Here is a 14,346-nt window from a genome sequence, read left to right on the forward strand (position 1 = left end):
AGATAAAGTCGAAATTTTGCGTTTGTGAATAAAAATAGATTGCCAAAAATTAAAGATAAATTAAATCAATTTTTTTGCAAGGCAAGACAATTTTTATAAACATCAAAAGTAAAGTATTATAATATTTTCAATAAAATCTTATATATCTTTTAAAACTCAAAATGTCTTTTTAATTGCATGAAGATTTCTGAAGCAATTTCGTATTGAAATCGGATGTACCTTCCGAAATTTCGTTCAGAATTCTTTACGAAGTTTTGGAATGTACGCCCGATTTAAATACTTAATTACTTCCGCAATCGTTCAGAATTCTGAACGAAGTTTCGGAAGGTACATCCGATTTCAATACGAAATTGCTTCAGAAATCTTTACGAAGTTTCGGAAGGTACGTCCGATTTCAATACGAAACTACTTCCGAAATCGTTCAGAATTCTTTACGAAGATTCGAAAGGAACATGCGAATTCAATACGAAATTACTTCCGAAATCGTCAGAATTCTTTACGAAGTTTAGGAAGGAACATCCGGATTCAATACGAAACAACTTCCGATATCGTTCATAATTCTTTACGAAGTTTCGGAAAGAAATTTCCCTCTCTGAATTTCCCAAGGTTTTTCTCCAGATTTCGTTCCGAAACCCGAACAAATTCGTTCCGAAACCCGAACGAATTCGTTCCGATTTCTCTCCGAAACTTTTACGTTTCTTTCTGAAATCATGTAGCCACACCATATAACTTTCGCAAAGGATTGCGTTACGATTTCGTATCCGAAATCGGAAGAATAATCCAAAGTTCGTTCAGATCTCGTAACGATTAGTTTGTTGGGTGGGGACACTAAGTCCACTAAAAGCACTAATTGTGTTTGCATTAGTGGCAGTAAACCAGAACGATGAACATTAGCTTAAACACTCAAAAAATTACGTTAGTGAAATACTTATGGTTTATTTTCCATTTCATTTATTTGATATCATTAGTTAGACATTTTTGCGTACATTTTAATATAAAAAGGGCGGTGCTACTTATAGTGCAAGCTAGAATCCCGGTACTACTACTATCTAAGACTTTTGGTGGCAAATTAATATTGTTTCCAGTAACTGCCTAGCCTTACCTCTATTTGCAGTAGTATTTGTATATAATTTTCTTAAAGGCAATGCGTTATTTTTTTTTAAAGCCTTTCCTGCACTACAATTATCTGCAGATAAGTTTTTTTAAAGATACGTTATTATTTCCCTTCAATAATTTTTCTGTACCAATTGTGAATGCAGAAGTATTTTCATTCACAAATTCTAAGCCACTACTGCTGCCTGCAGTATAAGACTTGGTGTCATCAACCATAACTTTTAGAAACAATTCAGATTTTAGTACATAAAGTTTAGCTTAGCGATCACCCCCTTTTAAGTGATCATAATTACGACGACGGGAATAACAAGTAAAATAAAAATGCGTTAAATTCGGCCGAACTTTGGATACCCCCCACCTTGGTTACGACGACAAGAATAATGAGTAAAATAAAAAGGCGTTAAATTCGGTCGAGCCGAAATTTGAATACCCTCCACCTCGGGTATATATGTAAACCACCTTTCGTCAAAATCCAGTGAAAATGCATACCTTATGTCCCGTACCAGCTATATCGAAATATGTTCAATTGTATATAACAAAATATTGATCTTTTGAGTAGCTATATCTAAAAATAAATCAATCTGAATCATATACGACACGGATGTCGGAAAGCCTAACATAAGTCACTGTGGCAAATTTCAGTAAAATCGGATTATAAATGCGCCTTTTATGGGGCCAAGACTTTAAATCGAGATATCGCTCTTTATGGCAGCTATATCCACTTCTGAACCGATCTGAGCCAAATTGAAGGAGAGTGTCGAAGGACCCAACACAACTCACTGTCCCAAATTTCGGCGACATCGGACAATAAATGCGCCTTTTTTGGGCCCAAAATCAGAAATCGAGAGATTGGTCTACATGGCAGCTACATGCAAATTTTGATCGATCATAGTTAAATTGCAGAAATATGTCGAGGGGCTTTACTTAACTCACTGTCCCAAATTTCGGCGTCATCGAACAATAAATGCTCCTTTTATGGGTCCAAAGCCTTAAATCGATAGATCAGTCTATATGGACAAAAAAAAAAAAAAAGAATCTTTACAAAGTTTTAGCTTAATATCGCTATTTTTAAAGACTGTAGCGTGATTTCAACATTTATGTGCGGATCTACGTTATATAGTCACACTTTTCACAAGAGGGTCTTTAGTTGCTTTAATTTTTGTGTTCATCATCTATCTAGCCGCATTTTTCCGTTGCTCTCTTCCGAACCTTATTCCTTCAAATAACAAACCAAACTGTCTGCCAAATAACGAAACACATCATTCATTTCATTCATTTTTTTCATTTTCATTTCATTTATTTAACACCAAGCACAACAAGATTATATCTTATATTTTACTGTGCTGGTTCACAACAGTGCAGTTTCATCAATTAATTCCATTATAAACTATAACTTATAAAAAAATAAATAAATAATTTAATTATAACTTATACTACTAGACTACATACAATTTCTACTTACAATAATCATGTAGCTCCTTTTTGAATTCAATAGCATTGCTTATGAGTTGTATATATGATGGGAGGGTGTTCCAGAGACGAATACTGTTTACAATAAATTGCCTTTCAGTGATTTGAGATTCAAATCTAGGTTGAATCAGTTTGCGCCCTCGATTTGATCTAGCAAATTGTAGGTGTTTGTAAAGATATTCAGGTTCTTTGTTATAAATAACCTTATGTAGTAATTGCAAGCATTTAACATTTAGTAAATTTTCAACTGAAAGATCAAAAATCTGATAAGCAAATTGTGATATGTGGTCATACCGTGGTCTGTTGTATACATATCGTGCAATATCATTGTAGGCAACTTTGATTTTCCTATTGTCATCAGCACTGCAACTTGCAAATAATTCACAATTATATAGAAGAGTTGGGATTAAGTAAGATTTAGCAAGTAGCATACGAATTTCGAAAGGAGTTGACAGACGAGCTGCCCACATATTCCGCAGCATACCACGAACTTTTCCCACAGCTGCATTTATATGATTCGTCCAAGTTAAGGTAGAGTTGAATGTTAAACCCAAGTTTGTTGCTGCTTGAACACGGTTTACAATCGTGTTCTCAATCTTTACTTCAACTTGGTCAGGGATTGTTACACTTCTTTTGTGTATGATGATCAGCTTAGATTTGGTAGGATTTAAACGTAAGGCATTATTAACAGCCCAACAATATATTAAATTCAAATCATTATTTACATTAGAAATACATGTTTGAAAGTCATTCAGTTTCGTGCAGGTATACAGTTGAACGTCATCAGCATACATTTGTATCTTACATGTTAAAGGTACATCGGGCAGATCATTAATGTACATGGTGAATAACAATGGGCCCAGGATTGAGCCTTGGGGCACACCATTTGGAACATGAAGCGTATTTGACCAGATATCATTACAATATACGGACTGAGATCTTTGAGACAGGTACGATGATATCAGTTGACAGGCAGTTCGGGAAAAATTAAATAGTTTTGAGAGCTTGACTACAAGAATTTGATGGTTTACAGTATCAAATGCTTTACTGTGATCCAATAGAAGGAGAAAAGATACCATCTTGTTGTCCATATTTTGTCTAATATTTTCAACAACGTCTATTAAGACAGATGTGCAACTTCTCTTTTTTCTAAAACCAGATTGCCATTCTGATAATAGATTTTGAGTGCACAGGAATTGTTCGATTTGATTCGCCATTATGCATTCTAGCGCTTTGGATAAGAACGGTAAGAATGCAATGGGGCGGTATTCATTATTCGATTTTCTAGTCGGTATGATTTTAGCGAGCTTCCATTCATGCGGAAAGGTTGACTTGGTCAGAACAGTATTGAAAATATATGTTACATATGGCAGCAATTTTGGCATGATAATTTTGATAAATCTCGACACGTCACTATACATGCACAAAAAATATCCTACCCTTTCCGTGATGATGATTGTGTGGACCGAGAACGGTTTGAATGCCCTTTTCATTGCTTATGAATCCATTCGTAAAAAATTCCTATTGTCGTCACCATACATCATTTCGAAAGAACGGCATTCAACACTATTCGTAGAAAAAGAATATGGCGAAAGCCGTGTATTGCATTGCATGTCTTTTGTTTATCTCACTTAACACTCTCGAAGGTAACGTATATAGAGCGAATGGTGTGAATCATTTTAGTGTTGATTGAGTAAAGTTTTATAGCTTTCAAAGGGAATATTTTTAAATACTTCGTCCATTTCTGTTGTATGTAGGCGTATCAGGAATAAGTTAGAGGTTATATAAGTGTTTGATATCGGAAAGGGGTCGGGCCCTCCTCCTTACCGCAAAAGCAACACCCAAAAATAGATGTAAGCCGATCAGGACAATATGGAACTCAAGTGATAAAAATATAGGAGTAGTGTGCAAATTTGATATTCAAATTGGGTCCAAATATCAAGGAAGTCTCCCGACCACAACATCCCTGCAAATAGGCATATTAGACGATCAGGACAATGTGGACTCAAGTGAAGGATATTCAAGAGTAGATTACGAATACGGTCTGAAAGGAGCAATACTCTGTATAACTCTTATATCGAAAGCGGACCCTCCCTCTTAACACAAAAGCACCGCTCAAAAATAAAATTAGACCGATCGGGATAATATGGGACTCAAATATTAGATATTTGGGAGTGGAGTACGAATATATTAGAAAAATTGGGTCCAAGCTTTTAGGAAGCCGTCCCCACCCTAAACCCCCCTTTAAACACCTATTTTTGCACGTAATGGCAATATGGGACTCAAATGAAAATTATTGAATATGACAACACACAATCGCACATAAATACCCATGCTCGCGAGCGTAGAGAAAACACACTGACAGTATAAGCATCTTCGTGTGAATTCGTTCGGTTGGCTCAATGTTGCCATTCAACAAAGCTATTCACTCAGTTGATGTTCAGCACTCGTAGAAGTAGGACTTCGCCACGCAACTTTTTGAGTACACTCAAAACAAAATGTTCTAGTTCCTACTGTTGAACAATCCAGATCTCTTTAAAACTAATTTGCGAATGTTCACATCCGCTAAATCAGACAAGTTTTCAAAGAAATGAGAACCTAAAGTGGAACTCCTTCTGACTGCTAGTGCGGGACACACACAGAAGGTGTTCTATAGTCTCTTCTTCTTCGATGTCCTCACAGCTTCTGCAAATGTCGTTGCTGGCAACCTTCAGTCTGTTAGCATGTTTTCCGATTAGACAGTGAGCTGTCATGACGGACACAATGATGAGACGACTGTTCTAGCCAATGGCAGCAAAGCAGTAGACTTCTTCAAGTTTGGATTAGGCCACATAGTTTTGGAATGCTCACAGCCGCCTCTTTGTGACCATACATCATTCGTTGTCCTTCGGTCCTGGTCCCGAAAACTTAGCTTTGAACTGTTCAGCCATCTCGTTGGGAGATCTGCGACAGTCGAGGGCGGTTTTTGTGTTTAGAAATACATACTCCAGGTATTTAATGGCTGCCCGGTTGTCTGAGAAGATATTTATGCCAATCGTCGTAATGACGTTATAACGTAGCCATTCCACCACTTCCTTAATTGCAAGGATCTCTGCTTGATACCCATTGCAGTGGTCGGGAAACTTTTTCGATATGATCAGTTCTAGATCTTTAGAGTACACCCCAAAGCCTACCTAGTCGTTTAGTTTGGAGCCATCCGTAATGTAGTATATGTAAGCGGCTCCGGAAGGGTGTATTCAACACTGTATTCTGCGCTACAGTGCCCTCGCAACAATGTATTTATGAACTGAGAGATTTTGTTAGCCCCCATGAGAATCATATAGTTGTAACATTAAGATACTATCCGCTTGCAATACTAATTAGATTTTTGTTTTTAATAAATAGACAAAATATTTTAATGCAATGCATTATCATTTTGTATCCGCAATTAATAGACTAAAGTAAAAATGGTTATTTTATAAAAAAAAACAATTGTTTATTTTTTGCAGTTAAACGTGTTTTTGAAAGAATAAACAATTTTCCAATGAAGGCGTTTATAGAGTTGACAACCACTTTAATTAACATGAACATTATACTAAGGAACAGGGGCAAAAGCTAGCCGCTTGAAATTTTGCACAAAAACTTTTTATTAATATAGCTCGGTTGGTGTTGTAAATGGGCCAAATCGATCCATGTTTTGATATATCTGCCATATAAACCGAGCTTGTGTCTTGACTTCTTGAGCCTCTAGAGAGCCCAATTCTCGTTCGATTTGACTGAAATTTTGCACGTGGTGTTTTGGTATCACTTCCAACAACTTCGGTTCAAATCGATCCATAGCCTGATATAGCTGGCATATAAACCGATCTTGAATCTTAACTTCTTGAGCCAATAGAGAGTGAGTGCAATTCTTATGCGATTTGTCTGAAATTTAGCAAGAAGTGTTTTGTTATGACTTCCAACAAATGTGCCAAATATGGTTTCAATTGGTCCACCTGATATAGCTGCCCTATATACCGATCTAGGATCTTGACTTCTTGAATTAGGTTAACGGACCCTCCCCGTTACCCTAATTCTCAGAAACGCCAGATCTCGGAAATGGGTAGTGCGATAGTGCGAAATTTTTTGTGCTCTCTTATAGTAACCTACAAACAAAAATTTGGTATCCAAATTTCGGATGGGGTACCAAGGGGCGGGCGCCCCACCCCAAAACGTACCAAACCATTCACGACAATATGGGACTCGAATAAAAGGTATTTAAGAGTGGAAAACGTATCTTATATCCAATTGTCGGACCAAGTGTTTGGGGGACCACCCGAACCCCCAAAACACCCCTAAATCGGACATATTTACCGACCATGGCAATATGGGACTCAAATGAAAGGTATTTGCGAGTAAAAAACGAATCTGATATCCAAATTTGGTATAAGGTTTCTGGGGGTCCACCCCTTCCACAAAACACCCCCCAAACAGGACTTATTTACTGACCATGGCAATATGGGGCTTAAATAAAAGGTATTTGAGTGTAGAACACGAATCTGATATCCAGATGTGGGACCAAGTGTTTGAGGGCCCGTTCATCCCCGAGAACATCCCCCAAAGGTGACAAATTTACGACCATAGCAGTATGGGGCTCAAATGAAAGGTCTTTGGAAGTAAAGCACGAATGTCAAATGAAGGGTATTTGGGAGTAGACCATGAATCTGACATCAACATTCGGGACCAACTGTCTAGAGGTCGTCCCACCACCATAACAACTCCCAAGTAGGACGTATTTGCTCACCAAGACAATTTGGGTCTTCAAGACTGTGGAGCTCAATATTCATAGTTTTTAGGGCCCATAGCCCAAACCGGACATATTTGCTGGCTTTTCCAATAAGGGGCTTAAGTGAATGGTATATGAGATTTGAAAACGAATTTGTTATCCAATATGGAGGCCAATGGCAATATGGGGTTCAAATATATGAGAATAGAGCACGTTGCTGATATATTGTATTTCGGGCATATTTACCGACCATGTCAATGTCGGGCTTAAAAGAAAGGTATTGGCGGGCAGAGCAAGAATTGATACCCACTTTCGAGGCAATATGGGGTTTGAAATACCAATAAAAGGTAATTGAGGGAAGAGCACGATGCTGATATTTTTCAGGGCCAAGTGGCTGGGGGTCCGCCTTACCCCCGAAAACACCCCTAAATCAGGCATCATGAGAATATCGGGCTGAAATAAAGTATTTTAAGAATGGAGTAGACCTTATATCCAAACTTAAATTCGTAGACCAATAAAGATCATATGGGATTCAGATAAAGACACTTATATTGTTAAACTGTTTGTCAAGCGATGTAGTATTTTCGTAGCATGGTATTTAACTAAAAGCTCTTTAATTGTCGGAAATAAATATTCCAAGGAAAATTTTGTTCCATATAAAGTAAAAGAAGGCGCAGCGGAGCGTGCCTGGTCCAGCTAGTTAATAATACAAATTAGTTTATGGGACCGATTTCATCTTAATGTTTAATTGTATATACAAATTTCCTGATTAAATCAAGATTCTCATTTGATCAGTGCATGTAAAATAATGTTGAGGGTATACCTGAAAGTAATTGGTAACTGAATTTTGTTTCGGGTTACTCACTGACTTACCCGGTAATGTGACTTTTTGCTGGGCAGTAAAGCAGTTTTCTTTGCCGTTAATCTAAATGGGTTCATATTTAATAATTAAAAAAGGGTTTGGCTGCACCTATAAAAAGAATGAGTACGGAGAAATTTCCGAACACCGTGGTGGTAATTCGACCTGACCGAACTTTGAATTAAAATACTTATTTAGGATATACAATTTTTACAACATATTCAACATACTATTTATTGGCTAAAATATCAACAAGTTTCAAACTAATCACGCTACACAACAGTACAATTTTTTTTTGTGTTTGTAAATGGGCAAAAGAATATAATAATGAAAATTTACAATAGTAAGAATAAAATAAGCTTACATATATATTAAATACATACAACTTTTTTACATGGATCATTTCATATAGAAAAGGTGTCAACAAGTATTGCGATTATTTTTGTTTTTCAAATTTATTTATGGTTTTTTAATTCTTTGATAGGGGTTTCGTTCGGATATCCTCTTATATTGGCCAAAGAGTCAGAAATAGGTCATCCTCCGCTAACTATACGTAATCCTCGTCTTCATCAGGCGGCTCTGTGGCATAGGTTAGTTCGTTCAAATAGAACCATTTCTAAACGAAGAGCATGAATATAAAAAATGTTTTGTTAAAGGATCGTGCGTGTGGTTTGCTTACTGGCGATTCCGTGCAATTGAAGTTATAATCCCAATCACAGATGCGATACTCCTGATTGAAGGATGTTTCGTTCGCACACAAATGTGGAATTCTGTTTCCTTCCTCGTCACACATATGAAAAATCTGAAATATACGGTTTAAGGAGTGCTTCTCAGTTTTAATTATATTTATAATCAACCAACCAATCTACCTGGCAATTATATTCCATATCAGCATAAAATCCAACGGGACGTTTTGTGCAGTCAAACGAGAAGGTGATGTTGTCTAAATTGGTCCATTCTTTCGTTTTGTGGTTTTGAAATACTGGACTTGCTATATCTTGAAGTGAAACTAAGGTATTTGTAAATGGACCTGAAATAAGAAAGTATGGAAATTAATATCGATGTCTCATGCGTATCACGTGTTTGAAGGTTCGAATTTACTATTCGTAACTGAAATGCATGTATTCGACCATTTTTGTCTACTATGCATGTGACATCATCACCAAATTGCCTACAATCTTGTCTACATTGTTTTTATTGACAGGCGACAAACTATAATTTATTTTATTTTTAATCGTTTTCTCAATTGTTTTGTTGGAAATAATGTTGCCGGTTCATAAAACCTTTCGAAAAAATGAAATAATTGCAAATTAAGCAAGTGGCGCTAATTAGCGACATAAGCTGACCCATATGTTGGTATATAACTTTATTGTGGTACAAATTCTGGGAACAATTTTGTACTTCTTGTTTGTACTTAGTAGACACGGCAGATAAAGACAATTCTTGGTGATAATATCGAACGCAACCGACATATGTAGGTATTTGGACACGGTAGTTTTTGTTTCAGCATTTGGCAGCTATCCAAAGATTTCCCTTTTTATAAAAACTGCTTCTTCACAAATTACATATTTTAAACAAATAAATAAATAAATATGTGTTAAAGCTAATTTTAATGCCTTATTCAGCTGGTTTTGAAATTTAGCGAAAAGTTCGAAAATTATGGACTAAATGATTAAAAATGTCTATATAATGTCCCTACTGACATATTGTTGACAATGCCAGATTTCTATATATATATTTCCTAATGAAGTATATGGACTGAAGAAAAAAGCAAAAATTATCATTTTGACGGCTACAACTTAGGGGGCCCAACCTTGAAAAATAAAATTGATGATTTAAGACCTTTTTCGGTATTTATGTTAGAAGGACTCTTTTCATTGAAGCCTTTAATTTAATTTAATTGAATACCGCAGTATTCTACCAAGTTTGGTTAAAAAAATGGCCTGAGCCGAATTTGAACTCCGTACCTTTGACAGTGGAATCGCATGCTCTTCTTCTGAACCACAGGATCACATATAAATGTATCAACATGTCGCTTACTTGTCATGTTAAGAACTTTACAGATCAGCACACTATCTCATATGTGTATGTTCTGTTAACTATCATCACACATCGCAGCAAACCAATCGTTAGGAAATCGTAATGAATTCTGTACGAACTTCGGTTGATTCTTCCGACCTTGGATTCGAAATCGCAACGAAATCTTTACGAAAGTTATATGGAGTGGTTGACATGTTTTCGTATTGAAATCAGACGTACCTTCCGAAACTTCGTAAAGAATTCTGAACGATTTCGGAAGTAACCCTCCCCCATACCCTAATTTTCAGAAAGCCAGATCTCGGAGATGGGTGGTGCGATTTAAGCGAAATTTTGTGTGCTCTCATATAGATTTCGGATGGGGTACCTAGGGGGGATGCCCCACCCTAAAAATCACCAAACATATATTTAGAACAATCACGACAATATGGGACTCAAATGAAAGGTATTTAGGATAAGAAAACGTATCTGATATCCAATTGTCGGACCAAGTGCTAGGGGGACAACCCCAATTCCCAAAACACCCCTAAATCGGGCATTATTACCGACCATGTCAATATGGAGCTTAAATGAAAGGTATTGGGCGGTAGAGCAAGAATTGATATCACTTTCGGGACAAATTTTGTGAAGGTCTACCCCTTTCCCAAAATACCCCACAAACAGCAATTTGTTACTGACCATCGCAATATGGGGCTCAAATAAACGAATTTGGGAGTAGAATACGAATTTGATATCCAAATGTAGGACCATGTCTTTAGGGCATCACCCCATACCCAAAATACCCCCCAAAGGGTAAAAATTTTTCGACCATGCCAATATGTGGCTCAAATGAAAGTCATTTGAGATTAGAAAACGAATTTGATAACCTATTTTGGGGCCATGTGGGGGACGCCTCATCCTGTAAACTCCCCTAAACCAACGGCAATATGGCGTTTAAATAAATGGTATTTGAGAGAAGAGCACGATGCCGATATTTTTTCAGGGCCTAGTGTCTCACCTACGAAAACACCCCTACAGCAGACATCATGAGAATATCGGGCTTAAATAAAGTATTTTAAGAATAGAGTACACCATTCATCCAAACTTAAATTTGTAGACCAATAAAGATCATATGGGACTCAGATAAAGGCACTAATATTGTTAAACTGTTTGTCGAGCGATATACTATTTTCGTGGCATGTTAGTTCACTAAAAGCTCTTTAATTGTCGACAATAAATATTCCAAGGAAACTTTTGATTCATATAAAGTAAAAGAAGGCGCAGCGGAGCGGGCTCGGGTCAACAAGTTTATTGTTATATTATTGAGTGGTCAGATTGATTCCCAATTCTTAACTGGCGAATTAAATATTAATATTCTTCTTATCATCCACGCATCCATTGGGAGTAGAATACATGTCATACTCCTAATTTTGAGGCAAAGCAAAATACTAATACTTGGAAGCAAAATACTATTATAAAACAACCTGAGTAAAAACAAGTAAAAAGGCGTTATGTTCAGCCGGGCCGAACTTTGGATACCCACCACCTCGGGTATATATGTGAACCACCTTCCATCAAAATCCGGTGAAAATTGCATACCTTATGTCCCATAGCAGTTATATCGAAATATGTTCCGATTTGGACCAAATACTAATAAATACAAGTCATTGTTCAATTGTGTATAACAAAAAATTGGTCTTTTAGTAGCTATATCTAATAATAAACCGATCTGAACCATATACGACACAGATGTCGAAATCCTAACATAAGCCACTGTGTCAAATTTTAGTTAAATCGGATTATAAATGCGCCTTTAATGGGGCCAAGACTTTAAATCGAGAGATCGGTCTACATGGCAGCTATATCCAAATCTGCACCTATTTGGGGCAAGTTGCAGAAAAATGTCGAAGAATCTAACACAACGCACTGTCCCAAATTTCATCGAAATCGCACAATAAATGCGCCTTTTATGGCCCCAAAACCTAAAACCGAGAGATCGGTCTATATGGCAGCTATATCCAAATCTGGACCGATCTGTATCATATTTCAGAAGTACAGGGTGGCTGATGAAAGCCGCTACCAAAAAAAAATGTAATAACTTTTTTTCTATTTAATAATAATAATTTAATAATTAATTTAATTAATTAATTAATTAATTTAATTAATAATAATTTAATAATTAATTTAATAATTTAATTTAACATGAATAAAAGAAAAATGTATTCCATACACCGAAAAAAAAATGTAGCAATATTCATCATTGTAGCAATATTCATCAGCCACCCTGTATGTCAATGGGCATAATTAACACACTGTCCCAAATTTCAGCAAAATCGGATAATAAATGTGGCATTTATGGGTATGAGACCCTAATCGGTGAATCGGTCTATATGGCAGTTATATCCAAATCTGGACCGATCTGAGCTAAATTGACGAAGGATGTCGAAGGGCCTAACACAACTCACAGTCTTAACTTTCAGCAAAATCGTATAATAAATGCGGCTTTTATGGGCCTAAGACCCTAAATCGGCCGATCGGTCTATATGGGGGCTACATAAAGATATAGTCCGATATAGCCCATCTTCGAACTTAACGTGCTTATGGACAAAAAAAGAACCTGTGCAAAATTTAAGTTCAATATCTCTATTTTTAAAGATTGTAGCATGATTTCAACAGACAGACGGACCGACGGACGGACATGGCTAGATCGTCTTAGATTTTTACGCTGATCAAGAATATATACTTTATGGGAAATGGATATTTCAATGTGTTGCAAACTGAATGACAAAATGAATATACCTCTATTCTTCGGTGGTGGGTATAAAAAGGTTGATATGGTCAGATCCAATTATAACTGGCATCAGAAATAATCAACATTTTCATGTGTGCCTTCCAAATTTTGAAAGCCTATCTTTGTAAAACATTCCATCGATTTCACAACTAGTACGCATAGAAATGCCTGTTTTTTAGTTTATTTAGTTTAGGACGTATGATAATTTTCTAAAAAAACACAATTTTTTGGTCAGTTGTTCAGGTTTCAAGTGTAATATATTTTATTTATTTTTTCTATTGATGAATATATACTTAATAAATGTATAATTCTGAAAAAAAAATATTTATGTTTTCTTTGCGCTTCTCTACACAGGAAAAAGTAAAAAAATCATTTTCAATCTGCTTCAATCGCGAAAATTGTTATATCAACCAAAGTTTTTGAAAAAAGTGATTGAAAAAATTTTCTACTAAAAAAATTGCATATTCGATTAAAAAAATTATTGAAATTTCAATTAAAAAAATTATTAAAATTTCGAAAAAATCAAGAGTTTTTTACTAGATCAATTAAAAACTTGATTAAAACTTCGCTCCAACATGGTTTACATATGTAAACCTCCTGGAACACAAATTTGAGGTTGATGTTTGGGTTCATGATCACTCCATCAAATGCAACGGAAAAACTGGATTCCAGAATTATAAAAGAAAGAGCAGCGAGGCGGGTTGATGTCTAACTACCGACATAGCCTAACAGCAATTAATATATATTTTTATTACAGTGTAAATTACATATTGGGGAAGCAAACCCAACTGAAACACATTTGGGAAGCCGTTTTTCCATTTATGTGCATATTTAGATCATAAAAAAGATTAGTATTGCGTCAAGAAATTCATAAAAGGAAGACGAATACTATTTGTTGGGGGAGTATCATCTTTATATGGAACGCATACGATCGTAATTGAAACAAGTAAAAGCGTGCTAAGTTCGGCCGGGCCGAATCTTATATACCCTCCACCATGGATCGCATTTGTTGAGTTTTTTTCCCGGCATCTCTTCTTAGACAAAACGAGATATAAGAAAAGATTTGCTCTGCTATTAGAGCGATATCAATATATGGTCCGGTTTGGACCACAATTAAATTATATGTCAGCCAATTCGAATAAGAATTGCGCCCCTTGGGGGCTCAAGAAATAAAATAGAGAGATCGATTTATATGGGAGCTGTATCGGGCTATAGAACGATTCAGACCATATTAAACACGTATATTGATGGTCATGAGAGAATCTGTCGTACAAAATTTCAGGCAAATCGGATAATAATTGCGACCTCTACAGGCTCAAGAAGTCAGATCCCAGATCGGTTTATATGACAGCT

The 14,346-nt window shown here is 36.2% G+C and overlaps 1 protein-coding gene across 5 annotated transcripts in view; it reads right to left on the minus strand.

Moving 5' to 3' along the window:
* Positions 1-8,388: 8,388 nt before the first annotated feature.
* The window catches only part of LOC106094428 (U-scoloptoxin(01)-Cw1a), a 90,645-nt gene continuing 84,687 nt past the window's right edge, over positions 8,389-14,346 (minus strand). For 4 of the 5 annotated variants that reach the window (XM_059360691.1, XM_059360693.1, XM_059360694.1 and 1 more), the window contains exons 3-5: positions 9,056-9,216; positions 8,866-8,988; positions 8,389-8,802 (exon numbers count right to left, since the gene is read on the minus strand). In XM_059360691.1, coding sequence (XP_059216674.1) covers positions 8,734-8,802; positions 8,866-8,988; positions 9,056-9,216 — 353 coding nt within the window. In that variant the 3' untranslated portion in view covers positions 8,389-8,733. Of the gene's footprint in view, positions 8,803-8,865; positions 8,989-9,055; positions 9,217-9,287; positions 9,840-14,346 lie in introns of those variants that run through there. The other variant, XM_059360690.1, reaches the window with a different exon arrangement.

This window comes from Stomoxys calcitrans, chromosome 1 (assembly GCF_963082655.1).
Source record: "Stomoxys calcitrans chromosome 1, idStoCalc2.1, whole genome shotgun sequence".
NCBI lineage: Eukaryota > Metazoa > Arthropoda > Insecta > Diptera > Muscidae > Stomoxys > Stomoxys calcitrans.